The 24,768-nt window shown below is 37.7% G+C and overlaps 2 protein-coding genes across 3 annotated transcripts in view; both read left to right on the forward strand.

Moving 5' to 3' along the window:
• Positions 1 to 176: 176 nt before the first annotated feature.
• On the forward strand, positions 177 to 15,706 carry LOC309383497 (C-terminal-binding protein 2-like). Its single transcript, XM_081936117.1, has 9 exons — positions 177 to 579; positions 3,501 to 3,655; positions 4,185 to 4,329; positions 5,962 to 6,168; positions 7,137 to 7,351; positions 9,470 to 9,600; positions 9,715 to 9,842; positions 11,159 to 11,279; positions 11,376 to 15,706. The coding sequence occupies exons 1-9, from the start codon at positions 531 to 533 to the stop codon at positions 11,542 to 11,544; spliced, it is 1,320 nt and encodes a 439-aa protein (XP_081792243.1). The 5' UTR covers positions 177 to 530; the 3' UTR covers positions 11,545 to 15,706.
• A 1,276-nt stretch (positions 15,707 to 16,982) lies between these two features.
• KDM3B (lysine demethylase 3B) overlaps positions 16,983 to 24,768 on the forward strand; it is a 53,360-nt gene continuing 45,574 nt past the window's right edge. The window contains exon 1 of one of the 2 annotated variants that reach the window (XM_081956055.1): positions 16,983 to 17,299. In XM_081956055.1, the coding sequence (XP_081812181.1) occupies positions 17,129 to 17,299 (171 nt within the window). In that variant the 5' untranslated portion in view covers positions 16,983 to 17,128. The remainder of the gene's footprint in view (positions 17,300 to 24,768) is intronic. The other variant, XM_081956056.1, reaches the window with a different exon arrangement.

Here is a 24,768-nt window from a genome sequence, read left to right on the forward strand (position 1 = left end):
CGCCACCAGCTATCGCTGATCATTTCCCACGGAATCCGCACTTATTACCGCTCGAGAGCAGACCGGAAGCGTGGGAAAGTTTCAGAAGCGACTCTATGGTTGCAGAGCCCGATGCGCTCCCGTCGGGTCTGTGCCGGGAAATCTTGTTTTCCGAGGGCCTCAGCCCAGCCCTTCCGTTTCCGTTTCGGAGGCCGGTGAGGGGAGGGGGGGGAAGGGCAGCGGCGGGGAAAGAGACAGCCGGAGGAGGAGGAGGAGGAGGCGGCGGCAGCGGGATCCTGCGGCTCATCGGGCCACCCGGCCTGGCTCTTTTTCCCGCCCTCCCTCCCTTCCCCCCACAGCCTCAGGCTTAAGAGGCCCAGGCCGCCGCCAGTCCTCGGCGGGGGACGAGTTCGCGTGCTCCGCTCACCCAGTCAGGTTTTTGCTTTCGTAGCTCCTCTCGCTTTCTCCTTCCCGCCTCGCCGCCCGCTCCCTCCCTCTCCTGCTCGGAGTCTCTCCCCCCCTCCCTCCCGGGCCCGTTTTCGGCGTGTCCCATGGACAGGCACAAAGTGAAGCGCCAGAGGCTGGACCGCATTTGTGAAGGTAAAGAGAAAAAAAAGGAGGGGAGGAAGCTTCCTGAGCTTCGGAAGGAGGCGGGATGGCGGGCAAGAACCGGGCGGCAAGGACGCTCCAAGTGTCGGGGAAGATGCCGGGCGGATCGGAGTCGGACCTCGTGTCCCGAATCTCTCTCCACGTGGTGTTGTGACAGAAGGCTGCTTCTGCTGGTGGAAGCATTGGCGCCCGCCTGCCTCTGCTGTGAGGCTCTGTGAGCTAATCCTTTCTTTGAAAAATGGGGGTCCTCGAGTTACGGCCCTGTCCGACCCGTCCCTAGACCGAGATGGCCAGATTACACCGCTGGTTCCAACCCACTTACTTAAAAACCGCAGTCTGTATCCTCGTTCCTTGGTGGAGACCATTATCTGTGAACTTGTGATACCCCCATGAACCCGGATAGCCTTATGACCCCCACTTGACAGAAGGGGAGAAAACGTCTAGTAGTGGGTTTTTTTTTTAAAGGTGTCCAAGTACGTGAAGTGTCTCAAAAGATATCATAGATGATGATTATTTGCCGTTGAAAAGCACAAACCTATGTTTTTCTCTATTAATGTGTACCTTCTGGTTTCTTGCAAATGTGTCAAAAAAAGTTCAGCCTTTAAATTAGTTTTCTGCTGCCTAAAAACCACATTTGAATTGTCTGCTCCTTTTATCCTTCATCTTCTTGTATTAGGTTGTAGTAATTGAGCACCAGTTGTTTTATTTTTTTATTTCTGTGAGATATTACTTATTATATTTATATATTGTATATTATATATAATATATTTATATTATATTTTACGGCACCTAACTGAAACTTTTTGGGCAGATTATGGAGCTGTTTAACATTCCCCTCCCTGTAATAATAAGACAATAAAAGCTAATAAAATTGCCCCGGAAGAAGTAAATGAAAAATAAATGATTTAAAGGAAACAAATTGTTGCATATACGTTAGTCTTGTTTTGAACTGAAGCCTAAATGATGCTATGCAATAGCATTTAGACTTATATACCGCTTTATGGTACTTTACAACCCTCTCTAAGCTGTTTACAGTCAGTATATTCCCCCAACAATTTGGGTTCTCATTTTACACACCTTGGAAAGGATGGAAGGCTGAGTCAATCTGGAGCCTGGCTATGATAGATACATAGAGATATATGACATTAAGTTTTGCTCAATTTGGTGTTGTTTACTTTATACAGAAGATGACAATTACACTTGCCCCTTACGATATTGAGAGAAAGCCATTAGTGAACACAAGGTGATGCAGGTTCTTCCATCCTAACTTCAGACTTTTATGCCTCCTGATGAATGCCTTCTTCTTTGGGTGCTTGTTTGGAACAGAAAAGCAACATGCTAAAGTGTCTTAGCTTCCCAATAGTTTTCTATCTGGCTAACAAGGCCAGCCAGAATTTTTTGATTCTTGCTCTGAGCATTATGCCATTAATAGCTATGGGTTAGAATGTTTTTTTTTTAAACTTTATTTGGGGCTCAAATTATATTAATTATCTATAAAGTTATTAGGATATATTTAGTTGGGTTAGCATATCACAGTTACCTAAGGTTTGCTAAATCATGGTTCACTGCATAAATACAATTGGCTTGCAATAAAAGAGAATATTTTTAGTTAAGGGTTGAACTGTGGGGTCCTTGGGGTCCTTTGAGCTCTTGCAGACGTTTTACTACCAAACTAGGTAACATAATCAGTGTTACTGTTACAGGTGGTTAGGCTTATAGACTTACTAATTCATAATCATTTTACTTTACATTACACTCACATTTTGCTAAAGGAAAACCAGTATGTTGTAACTTAATGAGAACTATGGACTCAATTTCCATCTTTGAGTTATATCATTGTTGGGAAGACTAGTATAGTATCTTGAAACATTTGTGCATTTCTATTGTGCTTTTCATTATTTCCTTAGCTAGGAGAGAACAAGTTGAGTTCCTTTTTAGATGTAATTATCATTTCTTAAGTTGTTCTTAGGTGTTTTTTGCTACTCAGGTTCGAAAGCACATAAAATACTGAAAGGTTGATAAAAGATATTTGTGTGCATGATCACAACTATTCCATTACCCACAATTATTAAAAATACATTAGAATTATTAACTTAGTCAATATTTGCAAATAGATATGTGTAAGTACCTTCCATATTACTGTTTTGTTTCTGAAACATTCAATTTTAAATGATTGCTGGGTGCTCCCTTATACTGATCAGGCTATTGGCTTATTTGTTCAATAATTTCTGTTTTGATTGAAGCAACCCTCAAGTGTTCCAGGCAGGAATCTTCTGTTTAAAATATAAAGATTCTCTATATAATAATCTTTACTGCATAAAATACTTACATGACTGGAAATAATAATGCTAAAAAATTACAAGTTCCTCTTTGAAAACCCAGTTTAACAAATGTAAACCTATGGTAACTGAGACCCATAACTCAATCATATAATTTATGATATCATTTTATTACTTTTCTATATTTTAAAAAATGTATAACTTAGACCATCAAATATTTTGAATATTCTAAAGGAGTGTTATTAGATAAAGTTATAAGATATGAGGAATGAAATTTTACAAAAATGTGTATGTGTGTATACACACACACACACACACAATTTTTGTAAAATTTCATATGATACATATTATAAATCAGTTCTGTAAAATGATTGACAGTATTTGACCATGTATTATATAACAGATTATTATATATTTAAAAAGTGGTATCTTTCCCAATCTTATTGGAAAAATTGTAGAATTTGTTTTTGAGATCTTTTGCACTTATAAAAAGCTCTCTATCAGTAATCTAATACTATTCCTGGTTTTTTCCCCAACACTTAACATATTGGGATGCCATAATTGATTTGGAATGGGACTAGTAGAAGTATACCTTTCATTTTTGTGGGTGAATAATGTTATTTTCTTTTATAGGCATAAGGCCTCCTATTGGTAATGGTCCAATGCCAGCTCGTCCATTGGTTGCCCTCCTTGATGGCAGGGATTGCACTGTAGAAATGCCTATCCTGAAAGATGTTGCCACAGTGGCTTTCTGTGATGCACAATCAACTCAGGAAATCCATGAAAAGGTAAGTGCTTTTTTTTAAGGGGAGGGGGGAATTTCACTTTCCAATGAAAAATGAGTTGGTTCCTGAATTCATAAATTCTGCATTGAGAGCTAGCCATTATTTGTAATTGCTTTCCATCCTAATTTTGAACCAAATTCTATGGAAACCAATGGGAACTTAAAAAAAACTCCGAAGTGGTGGTCCTTTGTCTAGCAGATTTTGCAGAAAATACATACTGCACTTTGGTACTCAGCTTAAGTATGAAACGCCAGTGGGAAGGGAGTGAAACATTTTTTTCTCTCTTTTCTGTGAATTTAAAAGGACATGGAGAAAAGAGTGGTGGTGTTTGTCCTTTTGTAGAAGCAATTATATTCTCTTTCTGTCTTTCACATTCCATTCCTTCCTTGGAGTACTTTGCAGCTCATTGAACAGCAAATAAAGCCTCGATCAGAAGTAGAATGCTGAATAATAAGTGAGGTTGTGGAATCCTGAGCTCACTAGTTCTAATGCTATGAAGTAAGCATTGTTTTGTTGTTCTGTCTTCCTCTAGGTTCTAAATGAAGCTGTTGGGGCTCTGATGTACCACACCATTACCTTGTCGCGCCAGGACCTGGAGAAGTTCAAAGCTCTCCGGGTAATTGTGCGAATTGGCAGTGGCTATGACAATGTGGATATCAAGTCAGCTGCAGAATTAGGTATGGTGATCCCAGCGCAATAAAAAAAAATATTGTAGAGTGGGCGGGTAGGGAGTACATCCTTCCTCTGTATTCAGTTTTGGGATTTGGGCTGAATTTACTAAAAAAACAAAAAAACATTCCGAGGCAGGTAAAATATTTCCTATTATTAAGATAAATTTGCAAAAAATTAATGTACATTGTTTTCATAAGAATATTAATTTTTAAGATATTATCCTTCTATTGGAAATAGAGAATTGAACTGAAAAATAGTTACTTGGCTAAAAACATACAGCATGGCTTGAAACCCATAAGTATGACATGCTTTTGCATAAATATAAATGGAGCCCATGTATTGTCTACAGACTCTATACTGTACATGGTTTCTTCAGGCAAGTGATTGGTTGCTTCCTTTGTTGTTTTAAACAACAAGATTAAGATAACTGAATCAACCTGATATAACTGAAGAAAGAAAAGTATAATTTAACATTTCATAAGTGAGGTTGTCTCAATATTTGAGAAGCTGATCTGAAGAAGTTTCTGATTTCTTTCGGTCCAGATTTCTAGTCAATACACCTTTTTGGTACTGAATTATTGAGATCCTTTCAAATGTTTATTTGAGCTTCAAGGTTACACTTTCTTGAAATGAGTATTTTGCCAAAATAATATTCCTAAGTTATGGTATGCTTGATGAGAAGCAGTTCTTTTGTGTGAGAAGTAACTTTACAACAGAAAATGTAAAAAGTCCTTTCAAGTTCAGTCAATTAAAATAATTTCAAGAAGCAGGGCTAGGAACATCTGCCAGGATAAAATAAATTAGACGAACCCACCATTTGAGTGGTGTAATGCAGCCAACGGCCCAATGAAGATAATCAATCCTGCAGTCTGTTAAAAGTTACCTGCTCTTTTCTTAGTAACTGTTAGACAGAGAGTAGATTCTGTACAAGGAAAAAGGAAAAGAAGAACGAGAAGTTGGAGGAACTTGTATAACGTCTAAAAGGAGGAGGGACTATAAAACTGTAACTATCTGTTGAAAAGAAAGTTGGAAATCATATTTCTTAACTTTATTTTTTTCTCCTTTTAAATTTCTTTCCATTTTTCTTTGAATTCTGTTTTATTCTATGAAAAATACTGAATAAATATAATGATTTTTTTAAAAGAGAAAGAAACAGAAGGCAGGGAGTAGTTTCATTCACTAATGGTGCGTGATTCTCAATAGATTACTTCCAAGGGAATATAATTGGCAGGCAAAGAAACACTTCCTATCTTGGCCTACATAAAATTCAAATACGAGATCAGATCGATAACAAAACAATGAGATTATATCAGGAGGTCAGTAAAATTGGCATAATTACAACTGTCCCTCCTGGCAAATGTATTATCATCTGGTTTTTTAGGGTTTTTTTAATTTATTGTGTCTATTTTAGGGGTTTAAAACTTATATTTATATTAGCTTTGTACAGTTCTTTTAATTGCATTTTAACCTCCTCCATGCCAACTGTACATATTTAACTTTTTTATTGTATTTTGTTATATTCTGTATGGACTGTACACCGCCCCGAGTCCCTTTTGGGAGAGGGGGCGGTCTAGAAGCATCAAATATAAATAAATAAATAAATAAATAAAATGTATTATATGTCCTCATTTCCTTAGGCATTGCAGTATGCAACATCCCTTCATCTTCTGTAGAAGAAACAGCTGATTCTACCCTCTGCCACATCCTGAACCTTTATCGTCGGGTTACATGGCTTCACCAAGCCATGCGAGAAGGAAACAGAGCCTCGAGTATGGAGCAAATAAGAGAGGTAGCAGGTGGTGCTGTACGTATCCGTGGTGAGACCTTGGGCATCATTGGCCTTGGTAAGCAATTAGTGCTTTTTGTAACTTGGATAATGTTCCTGTGTGACCAAACATTTCAGTTTTTTGTACTTCCCTCACATGCCTGTTACTTTTCTACTTTCATGATTCGAAGGAATCCATGGCTTTCCATTTAACTGGTAGCAAAGTTAGGATTTGTGCTTACTCTGAAAGCCACAATTAGAAAAGTTGTTTGTTGCAGGTGAAAGAAAGATTGAATATTTGGTTTTAACAAATATTTGGTTTTAACTTCTGGTTTTTATGTAAGTGTAAGCAGCTCAAAGTTATTTATTGGGTGGTCAATAAATGTGATTATTTTAAATATTTGCTTGGGACCATTAGACAACTTTGAGAGTACTTATGTGGAAGTACCTTCCCTGTCTCAGAACTGAATAGATGCACATCCAAACTGGACTGCAATTTACTGCACTTTTATTTTTCTCAGTAACAAAAACTCTGTTGTTCTTAGCATATCACACCATGGCTTCTCCTAGGTGATAGAATTGTAGCTTAGCTCTGTATTAATGCATATCCACAATAAACAGAAATCCTCAAAGACAGGAAAAATTTAACTGTGTTTCATAGAAATTAAAAGCTTACAAGCACAAATTTTAAAAAGGCAACAGTTTTATTTCAGAAAAATCAAATACCATCCCAAGAGATAAAACACAAAATCATTAAAGATCCCTAAATATATGCCCTCTTCCACCACAAACGTTCAGATAAATTGTCACTCTCACATACACACACCTCATTATTCCTACAAATATATAAAACATACCTTTACCATGACTAGAATATTAGAGATATGTCCAGCATATTGGTAGAAAAAAAAATGGAGAAAAGCAAGTTAACATTGGGCAGCTTATATTTATTTTGTCTAAAACAAATTCTGTCTTAGTATTAAGTGTGAACACAACCAATGCCTTACGCTGTGCTTAAGAGTCCTTTTTTCTTTTTCTTTTTCAAAGGCCGAATTGGGCAAGCAGTTGCCTTACGTGCAAAACCCTTTGGTTTCAACATTATGTTTTATGATCCTTATTTGCCTGATGGAGTGGAGCGTTCCTTGGGATTACAGCGGATGGCCACTTTACAAGATCTCCTAATGCACAGTGACTGCATCACATTACACTGCAGTCTGAACGAGCATAATCATCATCTCATCAATGACTTCACTATTAAACAGGTACAGCTTTGCCCCGAGTGGGGCATTGTGCAAATTTCAGGAAAGTAATGTCATGCATAAGTTTATATGTAGCAATTGAATTGAATCGAATATTTTATTTAGCCAAGTGTGATTAGACACGTAACGAATTTGTCGCCAGTGCAGAAGCTCTCTGTGTCCATGCAAAGCAACAGAATAATGCCATGATGGCGAACCTATGGCACACGTGCCAGGGGTGGCATGCAGAGCCCTCACTGTAGGCACATGCGCCAGCCACCTGGTCTTCTGGTCTTCATGTGCGCCAGAACACTGGAAACCTGAAGACCCACTGGCCGGCACTCCAGCATGCATGAAGATCAGCTGGCCAGCACGGATGTGTGCGCAGGAGACCCGAAGAACAGGTGATCTTTGGGTTTCTGGCACTCCAACATGTGCACATTCTGGTTTGGCTACTCGGTGCCAAAAAGGTTCATCATCACTGGAATAATAATAATAATAATAATATCAATTGGGGGAGTAAGAAAGATAATAGAAGAATAAATAATAATACTGCAGCCATACTATGTGGGAAAATATACATAGACATTAGGCAGCATTGTGAGAATTAGAACTTCAGCAGAGTGATGGCCCGAGGTTTTAAGCATATTCAGTTCCACACTTTGCAACTGCACCATTGGGCCAGTTGTTCACCCTCCTGTCTATACGCAGACACGTCACTGTCCCGAATGAGGCCAATAACCGATCTTATCATCTGCAATCTCAGAACTTTAACAGAAGGTATCCTTGCAGTCATTGGTACAGAGAGAAAAGAGCAATGGAGAGGGAACACACACCCTGTGGAGCGCCCATGCTCATTATTCAAATACTAGATGTAATTGTCATATAGATGCTAGATACATTTTTGAAGACAATAGTGGGTTGTATGGAGGCACAAATTTTAACTTAATTCTAATGACGTATGTCATTAGACATCTTTGGCAGATAGTTTTCAGATCTAAGAAGCATGTAAATAATCTCTTACGAATGGGAGTGTAGTACTCTTAAAAGAGAAGGTGTGCACATTTTGCACTTTCTTGATTCAGTTTTATCACAGACACAAGTGGTCTCAATAATAGTGAATACCCTTTTCCAGTATTGGCTAATGTGAAGTTGCCAGTCCTCTGAAATGGATTGCTATAAATCCCATTTATTTTTGGGTATTCATGAAAATGATCCTGAAAGTATAGTTGATCTAAACTGGAGCAATTAGGACACTGATAAGAACACCTATTAGAGATCCTATGAACTGAACCTGAAATGGGCCTGTTAAATGGGACCAATTCAAGATGCTGATTCTGAGTTACAAAGCGTGAAATATTTTGGGATTTATTATGTAAAAAATGATTCATTCTATACCTGTCCATCTTTATATTTGGAACAGCAGGAAAACTTACTTTATGCAAATCTTTGTATTTTTGAGTCACAGGCAGTCCCTTGGTTTAGAACAACAGACTTAAGGACAGCCTAGCTACCAGTGGGCTGTCTATTATTAAAAATGGCAGACAGCATTCTCCTTCCTTGAGCTGACAAACCACTGAAGTTGTGGAATACTTTCAGGAACTGCTGAAACTGCACATTGTTAATATACAGCCTGTTTACCGAAGTTTTTAGTGATTTCTTTAAAAACTGAGCAATTTCAGCAGTTTCTCTGCCCAAGGAAGGACAATGCTGTCCATCATTTTTAATAATAGACTGTTTGTAAATACGAGTTCTGACCTAACAAAAAATGTGGGTTAAAAAGATAGTTAGGAACTGCCTGTAATATATATTTCATCTAAAATAAATTTGTAAAAAGTTAAGTCCATTGGACCAAATGTGTTAGGATTTATGAAGGTTTTATTCATGTTTCTTACTATTTGATGTTGTCTTGACATGCTTTATTCATATAAGTTACCTTTAGTTTGGAAAGAATAGAAGCAAGGTTTTGATAAAGCTGATTAATTTATGTACATCATCACCTAGGACATTTGTATAGAGGCAAGATCAAATGAATTAAATGAGTACGGTAAATACATTTGAATTTAACAATGATGACTTTCGTATTGCTGTTTAAATGCAATAATTTAATCTCAGTGGCCCTTTCTATATTTTGCTATATAGATGCGTCAGGGTTGCTTTCTAGTGAATACAGCTCGTGGAGGTCTGATTGAAGAGAAGGCCCTAGCTCAAGCCCTAAAGGAAGGGAGGATCAGAGGGGCTGCTCTTGATGTGCATGAGTCAGAACCTTTCAGGTAACAATTACATTATCAGGCCTTTTGTCAGTTTTCAATAGGATACATATCTCTCTGCATCTTAGAGCCACCAGCTATCATAATCCAAAACATGCCTGTTTCTCTACATCACAGTTTTGCTAATGGGCCCCTAAAAGATGCTCCCAATGTGATTTGTACACCTCACACAGCCTGGTACAGTGAACAGGCTTCTATTGAATCGAGAGAGGATGCGGCTAAGGAGATCCGAAGAGCCATCACAGGTAATTGAAAAACCAGCTCTGTAGTTGCTTCCCAAATGACTTCACTGGACTAGGTCTGTGTAATAGCAACAAACGGTTACATACCATTTTGTGTGTGACCAAATAATAAGTACTTTAAAAAAAATAATTCGATCTTCCTCTTCAATTGTGTTTTATGTGTCATGGTATATATGGACTCTGTTTTTTTGATCCCTAGTTTTGACTGTGGATATTTAATTAATTCAAGTCACAAGGTTTTTTTTTCCAGATCTGTTTATGTGCATATATAGTCTTCCTTGTCTTCTTTAGAGTGATTGTTCTAAATTGCTGTTTAAATGACAAGGAGGTTGCTTTGTTCCATATCATTAATGGCAGAAGGAATAAAAGTGCAATCTCCTTTGAGTAAAGTTTGATTCTTGGTAAATTTTTGGACATACAGTTTTCTTACAAGAGACTCAAAGTATTTTCTATCTGGGATATTTTTATTCCCAAGACTCGCTTGCAGCTCTGGATGTTCCTTGAAAATATCCCATCCAAATCCTAATCAGGCTTGATGCTTCTTAGCTTCTAGGCAACTCAGCTTTTTCTCAACGGCATATTCTTGTGCTGATCAGCTACACCTCCAAAGTCCGATGTAATTACTGAGCTTATTTATAAGGTTTTTTTTTTAAATCATGGGTAACAGTAGGAGCTGCATACCTCTAGGACTAAAGGAAGAGCGAGCAGGCCTGCACCACTTTTAATTTCACATGCTTCATTCATAGAGAGATACATGCCCATTCTTCTATATTCTTCTATGTCTCTCTCCCTCCATCCCATCCCTTTGAAACAATTGTGGAGAGTTAAGTGTCAAGCTTAAATATATGCAGAAAACAATTTGCAGGGTTCAAAGGGCATCTCGAAAGAAAAATGAATTCTTGCCTTTTTCGTTGTAAGCCCCTATCCTGGGCACAATAATATCTTTTAAAAAAAAATCTACTTGTTCTACCGGACATTAGAGAGTGAGGGGGAAAGGAGAATCACGAGCCAGAGGTATGTATCCAGTTTTGAATGTGCTCTGCCTTTATAAGGAATGATCATTTGGACAGTTGTTTTAAATTATTAGTCTAATAGGGTACATAGCAAGGGAACTTTTTATGGTTCTACTTTTGCAGAGAAAACTCAGATTATTCATGTGTGCATGATTTGCTGTGTATTTTTTTTTTCTTTGCTTTGTTCACCTGCTGCAAATGAGCAAAGTAGTCAGAGGAACTTTTGATATGTTTTGGAATATATATTTATATACAAGCATGAATGTTTGCATAATCTTTTCTCTTCCTTTGTGGACTTTGACATAGGTCACATACCTGATGGTTTGAGGAACTGTGTTAACAAGGAATACTTGCTTTTAGCGGCTCAGTGGTCTAGCATTGATCCTGCAGCTGTACATCCAGAGCTTAATGGAGCTACAGCTTACAGGTGAGATACATACCTCTGAATTTTTAGCAGTGAAATTGTAAAAGGAATGCTTATCGAAGTGACTTTCGATTGCCATACGTTTTCTTCTTATGACAGGTTTCCTCCAGGAGTTGTAGGAGTAGGAACCTCTGGGCTGCCGGAGCCACCAGTTGAGGGAATTGTAGCTCACAGCATTCCCTCTGTGTCTCACTCTGCACCACACACTCCTTCTCCAGGAGAGTCAAGCAAATTGGAGCCAGACAGAGAAATCTCCACTGACCAGTAGCACCTCTCTTGTCTCATTCAGCCCTTAAAACAAGACAGGGAAAGTTTCCTGTTTTTAGGACATATTGTGACACCCCCTCCTCTCCTGGACTGCTTCCTCAACGGACAGGAGAATGCATTTCATTATTGGCAAATTCTAGCTTTTGCCTTTAAACAGGTATTTTTATAATGAATTTAGTTTAAATCTCTTGGTGAATCTCTTTCTTTACCTTGGGCAATGAAGTAGTGATTTTTCATTATTTTGATAATGCTTAGTTTTAACATGCAAATTCGTATGCCCCTGCCTCCAGTGTATGATATAGAGGAAAACAACCAAACTGAAAAGTACCTGGATGAACACATGAATTCCAGTGATTTCTATGACTGGCGTGGTTTTTAACGTGATTTCTTAGGTTGAGTATCAGTTCCGTCTCAGGTACAAGTAATAAAAACACTGTATTGGGATAGGGTGGGGGAAGCTGTGCATCTGGATTGCTTGATAGAAAGAAGCAGAATTCTTGCTCAGTTGTGAGCACTTACTACTTCAATCCTTCCTGCTTGCATTAACCCGATGTGGTTGTTGAATGATTTGTTCCCAGGGCTAGGGATAAATAATTACAAAAACAAAGTGGATGTGGAATTCTGTCTGGAATTTGTACGTAAAACATTTACAGAAAATCAGTTGAATTGTTTTAATAGTTAAGATGCTTGGCGGGTTACGTGAAGGAAGATGATTGAATTGAGATTTTGAGCCCAACTCAGGGAATGAGGACTCAGCTCCACACAGAAAAGTAGGAGGAATTTTTTACAGGATGTCTGCTTACAAATAGTGCAAACTTTGCAGCAACAAAAAAGGTAAAATCCTAGAACTTAATTTAGGATTGAAGTTTCTTTGACCCGTCTCTTTATGACTTCAAAGGCCAAGCTAGGATTTTTTTCCCTTTGGATTTTGTCTAGTGTGAAATGTATTGGATGTGTGTGTCCAGTCTTCATATTTTTTTAACTCCTATTCTTCTCTGAATTCCTTGTCTTGCAACAAACAAACAAACAAACAAATCTTATTCTCAAGCCTACAACTAGCTATGCACATTCTTCCTGAAAGATGCAGTTGTTCTGTTCTATGACAGTTTTCTAACTTGAGTGTGTTTTAAATGAGGCATTTAAACCCTATATAGAGGCAGTACTAGGGTATAATTTAGGGTGGGTGGGGGAAAATTGCTTTTTCCTTAGCATATTGTCTACACAGCATATATTTCATCATGAAACAAAATATTTATTATGTTCATATATATTATTTTTACATTGGAATTTTGAGCATGAAAAATTATGGTTTTTTTAACCAATCTGCTTAAGTATACAGCTAAGAGATAAATTTGGGGAGTGGAGAATGGCAGTTCTTCTTTCCTAGGAGTTGTCTTGATTTGCTTTCGGGTGGGTTTTTTAAACAGAGTTATCAGTCAGGCAATCTGGAAAAAAGATAAAGATACCTACCCACTTCAATCTGTGCTTACAGCTAAAAGTTAATAGTTGGTCAGCACATTCCCAAACTTCAGACTGTTCTTCAGACTTAAATGTCAGTGTCTAACTGGCAGGTGCATATCTCCCTTTAACTGGCAGGTGCATATCCCCCCTTTAACATGAGTGAGATACTAATGGAGAAAAGCAAATTAATTTTTATATTGATCATATTCTGACAAAATTCATATTTTGTTTTTGCTTGAGATGGCATATTCCTTGATATGTGTTATGTTAGAATGTGAGTTGGAAGTGTTTGATATAGTGTAAGCTCTGGTTATTGGGAGTCATAGTTGCTTTATAATGGCATGGGTGATTATGATTATGTGTTTAAAATTCAGATACCTCTTGGGATGCTCAGGTTTTTTTAGCAGTATCGGGGGTGGGGTAAATTAACAAATTAGTACTACATATGTGATAGTTAAGTATAGGGGGCCTTTCAGTGACTCTTCAGTGAACTTTCAGAGAATTTTTGATTAGGGCAAAAGCAACAAATGCAGCTTTTTATTGAACCTTTGTACTAAAACTCTAACCAATTAAAACTGGAATTGAGGTGCAAGCATAATTTAATGCTAGCCGTTAAGAAGGTTGAAGAATCAGGAATGGTGATGAGGTGGCTCACTCCCTTGCCCATCTCTTCATAAATTTTCTATACTTTTCTTTCCCATTCTAAAAAACTAGAAGCATGATAACATCAATTCTACATGTAAACCAGGATTAATTTTGTTTGGACAACGTTGAACCAAGTAAAGATAGCAAAAGGAATCACAGCATGTGATGTTGCAGCTTTGCAGATATTTTTGCAACATCCCTTGAAAAGCTGTATTGTCCAGTTTAATAACAGTCTAGCTCAGATTTAATGCTGTGTATGATGTTCACATTCCATGCATTGAAGTAGAAAAATTACCTATAAAGCATAAAAGACATATTTGTTTCCAATAGGCATATTTGAGATATTTTGTTGTGACTGAGAAGACATAAAAACGGAGGATGAGGGAAATGAAAATTAGATTGTAGGAAATAGTAGCCATGGAAAAAAAGAGAACTGTGAAAGATAATTGAAGCCCTAGAATGCTATTTTTTTTAGTTCAGCTTCACTAGTTGTTAATACATGAAGTTTATTGGCTACAACCATAAAAGCATAAATACTGTATGCTTTAAAAATGAAAGCTGGGATTCTCAGGATATTAAATTCTAATACTAAAGATTCTATACTTGTATGATGTCAAATACATATTGCCCTGGAGATGAGGAAATAAGCCTTTGTATATTCTTAGTCTGATAATGATGTATATTTTACTGGCCTCTTGCAACCCATATAATATCACTGTAGCTTTATAGCTACAGTTTTAAATTCTAAGAACCTATAGGTTCAATCTTACAGCTACAGATGTCTATAGTTTGCTACCATTATGCTACAACGAAGGAATTTTGTGTTATGACGTGTGACCCATGCTTTTGTACTTCCATTTTCATTGCAGTGCACATTTTGTCACTTGCCTCTATTTGTCCACCCATGGATGCCTATGGTTCCAGCTGTAGAGATTTTGGAAGTGATAGGCCCAGAATCATATTGTGTTTCTAGTACAGTTTATCAGCAACTGCTTTGTTGCTGACTGTTCCTGTCTTTTGTTTTCAAGGTTTCTGATCAAGGTTCCAAGCTGTGGGATTGCTCAGAGTCTCCTATCTTGCCTGTTTCAGGGAATAGTGTAAGATACACTCACTTCATGGTGGCAGCCTACATTAGTAAGCAAAATATTTTTTACACATGGATACCTCTAAAGATTTATAAGATAAAACCTTCAAACAGGAAAAACTGGGAGGATCTCAGCTGGTTTACAGCGAGATATTTGTTTTGATTAGAAAATATGCTATTTGGTATACTAGAAAAATATTAATAGTAGAAGAGTTGCAACAGTCTCCTATTGCTGGTGGAAAATGATTTAAATCTTAAATCCTCAAAAATAGCCAGTATTACCCAAACCTATATTTGGGAATTTAGAAATTTTGAGCTTACCAGAGTAGCATTAAATTTAATTCATATCAGGTTTTAGACTTTAGCTAATGAAACTTCTGTTTTAGAAGACAGGACAGGCTAGGTCTGATTATAAAGTGCTCCAGTTGCACATCGTGATGTTTTTGTTTCTTAGAACATTTATCAAAAAAATGGGTAAAAGTGGACATAAATGCTAAATTTTCCTCCTGATACCAAACATCATTCAGCGACTCCTTAATGTGTTTAGACATACAGCTCCAAGCTCCAAATTTTATGCATGCTAAGGAAGTAAATTAGAATGAAAATTCATTTTAAATCTTCCTTCAAAATTAATGTGGAGCTTAATCCCAAAGAATGTCTTTTCATAATGTTATTAAGACAGGAGTGCTCTGGGTCATGCCAAGGTTAATCTGCAAGAGGAGTTCACTCTGTCCTATGGAATATTCTGCTTGTCAGATTTGCTGTTGCTGGCCAGCTTCTTTTTATAGAGGACTCAAGAGTTTCAGAAATATATTTTTGTAGACAATAACTAAACTGTGAAACTTAATAAGGCATGTAAAAGCATTTCCAACTTTTCCTGTACAGATTTTTCTCCCTTCAATTCCCTCTTGGCTTTTGTTAGAAGTTTGACAGTTTCTTGAATATATTTTAATAAATATTTCGTTTACGGTTATGTGGGTCTTCTTATTTAAGTGTGTGGCTGCCTTGACTAATACGGATGGAACGTAGTATCTTTTAAGTGTTGCCTTATTATCTAATTGTGCAGGTGTAAACTTTTCCTTAAAATGAAAAAGCTAGTAAATTTAAAGAGGGATGAGGATGTAAAACAAACCTGCCCTGATGAAAGTGCTGTTGATGAAGGTTCCAGAATAATTAATGGTAAACCGTAGAAGACTGCAAACATTAAGTACACAAACCTCTCCCTTTAAATGCGGCATTGTCCACAATTCGTTACAGAAAACTGAGCTTCTGTTCCAAAAGGAATGATAAAGATTATAGCTGTAATAAATAAAAGAAATAACAGTTTTTCACAAAGGAAATATTTTACTATCCTAAAAGGTTATTTATATAATCTGGAAAAAGGAGATTTTTACACATTTTTGAGAACATAGAGGTGAAGTTTTGAACAGCTACAGCCATAATCTCTTTGGCTTAGTCAACACGTAAAACACTATGGTAGTCTTCCTACTTTAAAAATGTGGAGGCTACTGTAGTCTTCCTAGCCCTCACTTCCCACTGTAATTATCTGAGCTACTTTGGTGTAGTGGTTAAGACATGAAGCTAGAAACAAAGAGACCTGCCTTGTGGATGAAGCAGGTAGATGACCTTGAATCAGTTGTTTCAGCCCTAGGAAGGAGGCGAAGGGCAAATAATTTCTGAAATCCTGCCAAGAAAATTGCAGGGACTTAGTTCACAGTTGCCAGGAATCAACGGACTCAAAGGAGTGCAAAACACACACACACCCTTTTTAACGTTTTGCACACCATTTGGCCATAACATGTAGTTGAGTCACCTGAATATTCACTACATCAGCTTTCAAGAAAAGCTTATCAATGGATATTTGTTATGATGCTCTATTACCATAGTGCCAAAATAATACCCCTTCTAACGCCAGTTCCATGGAAACAAAATCCATATAGAGTGGTTGTACTCCTGCTCTTCCACTATTAACATGTGGCCTGTTATTGTAAAACACACTGCTGGACAAGTTAAGCGTCTGGGCCGGACCAGGAGGTCGCGTCTAGTGTGTGTCTCTGTTTTAACCGCGTACAAGGCAGGATCCCCTCTGCCCTCCTGTGGGGAGCGGCGGAACAAACGAAGCCACCAAGAACGAAAAGGTCAGCGTTGCATGCCGGGAGGAAAAAAGTAAATAAATAGAGTCCCGCGCGTTGCATTCTGGGAGCCCAGAGCCAGGGGAGGGTTCGGCGAGCGCGGGGCACGCCGGGGTGGATCGGAGCCTGCCGCGGGGCACGCCGGGAACAGGGCGGGCAGTGTTTCGGGGGGCCCAGAGGGAGATCTGTCGCTGACTCGCTCGGTGTCTCTGGAGGCTGTTGAGGTCGAGAACCGCGGCGGAGGCGGCTTCTGCCCAGTCGGGATGGCAGACGCCACGGCCTCCCCGGTGGGGAAGCGGCTCCTGCTGTTGCTGGTAGCAGGTCCGGGCGAGGGAGAAGCGGCGGGTTCGGAGCCTGGGCCTGCTCTGCCCTCCCGGGCCTGGAGGAGCGGGACCGTGCGGGCTATGAGTGGGGCCGTCCCTCAGGATCTAGCGGTAAGAGCCCTCGGGCGGGGAGAGCGCAGGGGCTCGCCCTCCTTGTGGCGCGCTTGGCGTGGTTTCTCTGGGGCTCCGTGTCCCCGAGGAGGAAGGGATGGCGGGGGAGCTGCCTGTGTTTTTGGGTGGGTGGGTGGAGTGGGAGTGTTGATCTAGAGGAAACGTCTCTCTCTCTCTCTCTCCGTTTTCTTCGCCTTTGCGCGAAATAACCCAGAATCCCTTCCTTGTAGGTGGAAGCGGTGGGTTCTGGCGTGTAAGGCCGCTCTTGGGCCACTGATCTCGAATTTCAGGTGCTGCGTTTACGGCAGTTCTTGGGTTTTTGGTTTTTCTCTTGGCGAAAAATCGCCTTCGGATCCCCAAATCCTGAGCTGAAAATGCTAGGGATCCATTTATTAAGCGAACATCGCGCGGTGCGTGTGTGTGTCTTAAACAATATTCGCAATAGTTTGTTTGGCTGGTAGGTTTGCAAATTCCTTTCCCGGTGGCCCCGTTTAGTTGCAGTGTGTTTGGAGTACGATGATGATGTTTTTTTTAAATCACACTTTTCTAATTTAGTTGGATCTTATAGAGTTGGGTCATTTTTAAGGGGTTTTTGGGTCACTTAAGGATACTTTACCTTAAGCGCAAAAGTCTCCAGGATTATGGGATATTGAATCGAGGATAATGTGTGTGTATGGGTTTGTAATCAAAATATTTTGATGGAATTATTCACCTGTAAACCTCACATGTGAGATTATGAGGGTGGGTGGTGGGCATGTAATATTTGGTGTATCTGTTTTCCTGGTTATGGGACACATACATAAATTGGCCTTAATTGTTAAATGCAAGACACAGTTTCGATTTCAGCCTTAAATGACATATTTAATGTCTGGAGATCTTGGTGCTCTCTGAATTTGGTTATTTGCTTGCAGACATTTCCTTACCCAGCTAGGTAACATCAGTGCTAGTGTGTGCCCTGCCAGTGTTGGTGGGGGTGTGGTTTTCTCCTTGGTATTATCTTGATTAGGGTATTGTTTTCTTTTTGTCTTATGTTAATCCCTCCTTATCTTCTGGGCATTGGCTGCTGGAGAGGAAGTGTTCTGGTTTTTTTGTTTCCTTACTTTTTTATTGTCTCTTTTGAATGGTGTGCAAATGTGGTTTATCTCTGTGTGTCTGTTGAAGAAGGAAACAAAAAGACCAGACTATCTCCTCTCCAGCAACCAGTACTCAGAGAAGGTGGGATTGATACCTGACAATCAAGCTGTAAATAAAATAATAATAAATGAATCACTAAATAGAAAACCATATCCCCATCAACACTGGCAGGGGAATTGCTGTGTATAATCAGGGAACAACTCGTCTGTAGCACTGATGATTTACCTAGTTGGATAATGAAACATCTGCAAGCCAATAAATGACCAAACTCATAGAGCACTAAGAACTCCACAGTTGAACCCTGAGCTACATATATTCTTTTTTATATTTTATCTCACATAAGTAAATACAAGTAGAAGATGGATATGAACCTAAATTCCAATGTACATATTTGATATTATCAACATTTTTCCATAAGGCAGTCTCAGCCATTTATTACAGCAGTCGAGCTCTCTACTCTGCTTTTTACCCATTGGCATAGTCGCACAACACACTAGTTTAAGCAAAGATGCATGGAGTTGTTTCTGAGTCAGCATGGTGTTTTCTTAGTGTAGTATGTAAAACAGTCCATTATCTAAAGCAAAATTTATGGGTTTTTGGAGCAAAGTTATATGAACCCAAAAGCTTTGTTTTGTTTTATCATCTGCTTGATATTCTGAGACACACACACACACACCCTTCATGATTTAACTTGCTTCCAAAAAATTTCAACAGAATTGGGTACATCACAATATGTCCTTGCTTGACCTTAGCAGTTTCCTTGTTGACTATTTTTCAAAGGACATTTAGGTACATTAAAAATAAATGCAAGCTTCAATAGACCTACCCCACTTATTTTACTTTTCAAGAAAGAATTATGATTGCGTAGTTGAAAGTTAGAACTTGTTTCAAAAGGTTTATAAAAATGTGTAGGTAAGTAAAAGAAAAATAAGATAACAGCTGTGTTAACCTATATATTGGATAAGTTAACTGGATTTGCTCATAACTCTTAAGCCATAAGCAAATATATGTTTTAACTTATCATAGCATATGATCACAGATGTCTCTCAATTAATAACTCTGGAATTATACTGTAGTTGACATTTTTCATGATGGATAATGAAGAAATGGCAGATGGAACAATGCCATTTGATTTGGCTTTCTACTATGGACATGTAATCTGGGAATTTTAAAAAATTAAATTGACTTAATTATCCAGATCAAGTTGTACTTTGGAATGGATATTGAAGATCTGTAGAAAATGTTTACAATGTAAATGATAGAGGACTAGAATTACGGTGTATAAATAACTAGAATAAATATTATAATAAAATATTCTAGATTGAGTATGCTGTAGAAATTGAATTGCAAATAAGTGCACAAGGGGTATTTTGGGAGGCTAAAATAGTTTTACTGGCTTGTACGAAAATTGAGCAAGTCTGAAATGGACAAATCCTAAAAGAATTATGAAATATCTGTGATTATTATTCATGATCCAAAAACTGGAAAGTTGGTTTATCTTTTTACTTTTTTATGATTTAGCTTCCTAATGTTAGATTCCCATGAGAGAGACAGCAACTTGAACATTTTCTCAGTATGTAGTGATTGTAGAAAATAAAAGCACATTCAGAAAGTAGCAAACTTCCAGAATATGTGTGTAGAATGTTTAAAATGTGTTAGGATTGTTATACCTTAGGAAGATATAAGAAAAGTCTAAGCTATGGATTAAATGGTATTACAAATCCAGTTGAGTAATTATTGAAGGAAAATGCAGTAGATGGGACTTTTTAATTTAGACAAATGATTACTCAAAATGACAGGACTGCATGGTTATTAAAAATCATATGTGAGGTGAAAGAAGCAAAATCATGTAAAAGTTTCTATTACACCTTGTGTGGGGGAAATAAATGAAAAAAATCCAGAGATGTTGAGGATTTGTTCTGAAGTTGAATCGTCTATCAGAAGACAGGGTTAAATTAGAAACTAGATATTATATATCTCAGTACAGTGTTTATTATCACTTTGTACTTACAAAGCTAGTATACAAAGCTAATATGACAATAACAGTTATGCTTATAGATCAATTCCTTCCCATTTTGACTCTATGTCGTGTTATGAACTGAAGAATTTTCTTTAGAGAGATTCATGTTTTTAAATAATATGCCTGATCACCTTTACTTCCAGTTGATTGTAAAATATAAATAGTTTTAAATGATTCATTGATTTTGGTGGTTGATTTACTTTATTTAAAGTATTGACATACAGTGTTTTAGAGTGACTTCGTGAATTATATAACATAAACTTGTACTGAAATAGTATCAGTTTGTAGAGAATAGTATCAGTTTGTTGGAAATTCATAGATACTCTGTACAATAATGTGTTGGAGCTTTATTATTAAACAAGTAGATGGTCGCTTATATTATGTTGGCTTGCCTAGACTACATGGATAGAAATTTAGTAATAAATGACTATGTTATATTTCCTAATTTAGTTATTATTGAAATTCATTACTATTGATTAGAGTATCTCAATTATTTAAAATTTATAATATTACCATATAGAATATTTTAACAATCTATCCTAGCTCTGTTTAAATAAATAAATAAATAATATTTAACTCTAACTGTTTAGCTAAATGCAAATTTGTATATTGTATGTTTCATTATTGAGTAGTATGTATGTATGTATGTATGTATTGTACACAAACACACACACACACACACACACACACACACACACACTGCTTTTACACTTTGGCCTAAAGAAGCTGCAGGTTCTTCAGCAGGTCTCCTAAAGCTGTTCTTGAGTAAGATATGAACATCAGTGCTAACTATTCTGTAGATTCTTTTGGATTTCTCCAGCTAATTATATTTTTATACTTAATTCCATTTGTAATTTCCATCTAACTTTTAAGTGAAGGGATTTATCCAGTTAGCTCCAATTTTTATCAGTAAAACAAGAACTTTAAGACCATCCACAGAGCCTTGTTTCAAATACTTCATTTTTCTGGTAAAAAAGATACTTTCAGTTATACCTCTGGAATGCTGTTTCAGCCTAAATGTCTATTGAGATTCTCAGTCATCCAGTTCATGGTTGTCCCAAAGGTGCTTTTTTTCAAGAGGCAACTGGACTTTCTGGTTTTTCTTTGAAGACATTTACCTTCTCATCCAAGAAGTTTCGTTTCACTTCTCATCCAAGAAGTTCCAGTTGTCTCTATAAAAAAGTACCTTTGGAACTGTTTCAGCCTAGTGTTGTTGTTTTTTTACCTCAGACTAAGACTTTTCTGTTCTACAAGGCTTTTGAAATATTTATATTTGATTGATTCAGAATAAATTATTTCATATTGTTAAGTTCTATTGTATTCTTGCAGGGGGAGGGATTATAGATGTGTGTTTTTGAATCAGTCATGATTTCTAGTGACTTCATGTATGTTTTACTTGTTTTTCTGGCAACATTTTCAGTAATGGTTTGCCTGTGCTTCTCTTATGGCTAATTGATAGTGACCAGCAAAGTCTCCCAACTAAATTAACTGCTGAATGCAAGACTAAAAAAAACAAATTGCCTTATTCCTAAAGGTAAAGGTTTCCCCATCTAGTCATGACCAATTCTAAGGGGCTCATCTCTGTTTCTTAGCTGATGGAGCTAGCATTGTCTAAAGATATTTCCGTGGTCATGTGGCCAGCGTAAGCCAAGGATGCATGGAATGCTGTTACCTTCCCATTATTTGTCTACTCATATTTGCATGCTTTCAAACTGCTGGTCAGACATGCCAGATTTCAAGTTCACGCTTTAATTCTTGGAACAAACCAGTCCTATTCTTGCAGTTACGTTTTCTAATATTTTATCTCTACACAGTACTTTAAGCAGAAAAGTTATTTTATGAGGCATTTGTCCAATGACTACAAGAAATTATGAGGCACCTAATTTTAAAAAGTCAGCAGGGGATCAGCTCATAATTGAAGCCAAGGGTGTTTTTCTAGAGAATGGTGTTCTGCCAGCATCCCGAAGTAGAGAAACCCTAGAGTCAGTAGATACAGTTCATCTGTAATTATGTTTTGCTTTTAGAAGTAACTTGATACTTAATTTGCTTAAGTCAACATCTAATGTTCATCTTTAAAAACCAAATTTCTTTTTCTTATCTGCTTTAAGAAATGGCATGAGAGAAAAAATTCAGGCAGATATTTAAAAATATAATAGCATTTTTCTTCTTAAATATGGCATTTGAATATGTTCCTGAAACATTGCTCTTGTATTTTCATTCTCAAAAAAGATAGAATGCAAAACTAAGTGCAGTCACAATAATAAAGAGATACAATAATCAAACTAAAAACCAAACTTTCAGACTTTTCTAATGGGAAATATAAGAAAAATTATTGAGGAAGAGAATAGAAAGGCATTTTTAATGAAAACATATAAACAAATCAAAGTTGAAAATTAGGTTAAGACCAGTCTTAACATTAACATTAAATGTAGGGCACAATTGGTACAGATAATTCATGTCAGTCTCAGATCTCCAGCGATTTCTGTGGTATTTTTCTGTTATTTATCAGCGTCTTAAATTCAGTATATCTAAGATTAGATTTCTCTGTCTCAAAGCCTCTGTTTTTAGTTCTAATCTGTTAATGGAGTTAATCAACTACCTCATAGGTGGAAGAAAAGCAGTAGCTTTTTACATTTTTCCCAATGTATTCATTCTATTGCCATTAACACCAACTAGCAGTCAAAAGACCTGATGAAAATTTCTTTAATTTCACAATGCCTGGAAAGACTTGACCATAATTAATGCACATGGTACATAAAATGTGTGATTCTATGTATACTGTGCATTAACCATGGTTTAGGTATGTTCATGCGTTATGAAATTAAGGAGTTTTCAATCATGACTGACTGATAATTAGTGTTCATGAATATGCTCTGCTAATCTTCTGCCTTCTGTCCTGCATATAGGCTACTGCAGCTCTTACACTGTACGATGTAGATCAGGAGTGTCAAACTCGATTTCATTGAGGGCCACATCAGGGTTGTGTTTCACATCAGGGGCGGGGCATGGCCAGGGTGGGCGGGGCCAGCTCAACATCACTTGTGTCGGGGGCGCCTATGTTGGCCTAAGCACTCTGCCAATGAAAATGGAGCTTGGGAGGACTGATGCGGCCCTCCCGAGCTCCGTTTTTGCTGGCAGAATCACCTCAGGTCAGTCCTTTGCTGTTTCCAGGGCGGTCCTCCGGACCTTGAGTTTGACACCCTTGTTGTAGATGGTCTCCTGTCAGGTTAGAACACTTCTCTCTGAACAGCATAGCAAAGATAGTGACACACTTCTCAAGAAAAACAATGTGCCTTGTTCTGCTCTCTTCCCAAGATGATGGTGATTGCCTTCCTGGTTAACTGCTGACTAATTTTGATCCCTGCATATTTAAATTCCTACCCTGGCTACTTGCTATTCCTAGATCAAGACCAAACTCTTTGTTCTTCTTTTCTTTTCATAATCTTAAAATACAGATGACAGACATACTTTATTCTCTTTTCCCTTTAAAGTCTCATATTAAAACAGAGGGCCCAGGATTGGCCATATTGTATCACCTTGATCGGTACTATGGAATGTCTGGAAACAATACTGTAAATACTTTTGATACGCCAAAGAATTCAGTTTACCTTGTCTTTTCATGAAAGACAACATTATTAAAATGCTTTCCTTTTTCTTTTTTACTCCTCTGATGAGTATGAATGTTAAAGGGACAGGTAGGATCTTCTCTTTGTGGGAAGTTTTGAAGATGGAGAAACCTTTACGTTATTCCTGGAACTTTTTGTTGGAAAGGGGTTTGTGTATCATAGAATTAGAACAGTCCATTTAAGTCATTGAGTTTAAACTTCAGGAATCCAAATTCCTCCTAGTAGCACTCTCTGCTGATTGCAAGAAGAATTGGCAAATAACAATAGCGATGTCATCAACTTTTTTATACCTTCTCCAGAGGTTCCTATTAGGTAACAAAGTATTTTAGAGTTGTAGAGAAGCAATCATAGGCTTGGAAGAGAAATGATTTCCCCCCCCCCCCCCACAGCGGGATTTGTTTGGCAAACGCCTGCTGTTTTTTTCCTATTATCCACAACTTCATTGCACACCAGGATAGACTGCCTCCCTGCACCTTTGAAAAAGAGACAGAACCATGTCACTTTCATAGGAGTTTTGGGGAGGGAGGGGAAGGAACTCCAGAGATTGCTTGTTTCTTATACCAGTCTGTAGTGCCCTCTCTCAATGTGCTTGCATGTCTCAAGGGAAGGGGGTAGTACTGCCAAGTACATAAACAGAGTCTTAGTTGAAAAGCCAAGTTGATATTAGTAGATATTCTTAGGAATACATA

This window comes from Natrix helvetica (assembly GCF_964273705.1).
Source record: "Natrix helvetica genome assembly, chromosome: 1".
NCBI lineage: Eukaryota > Metazoa > Chordata > Lepidosauria > Squamata > Natricidae > Natrix > Natrix helvetica.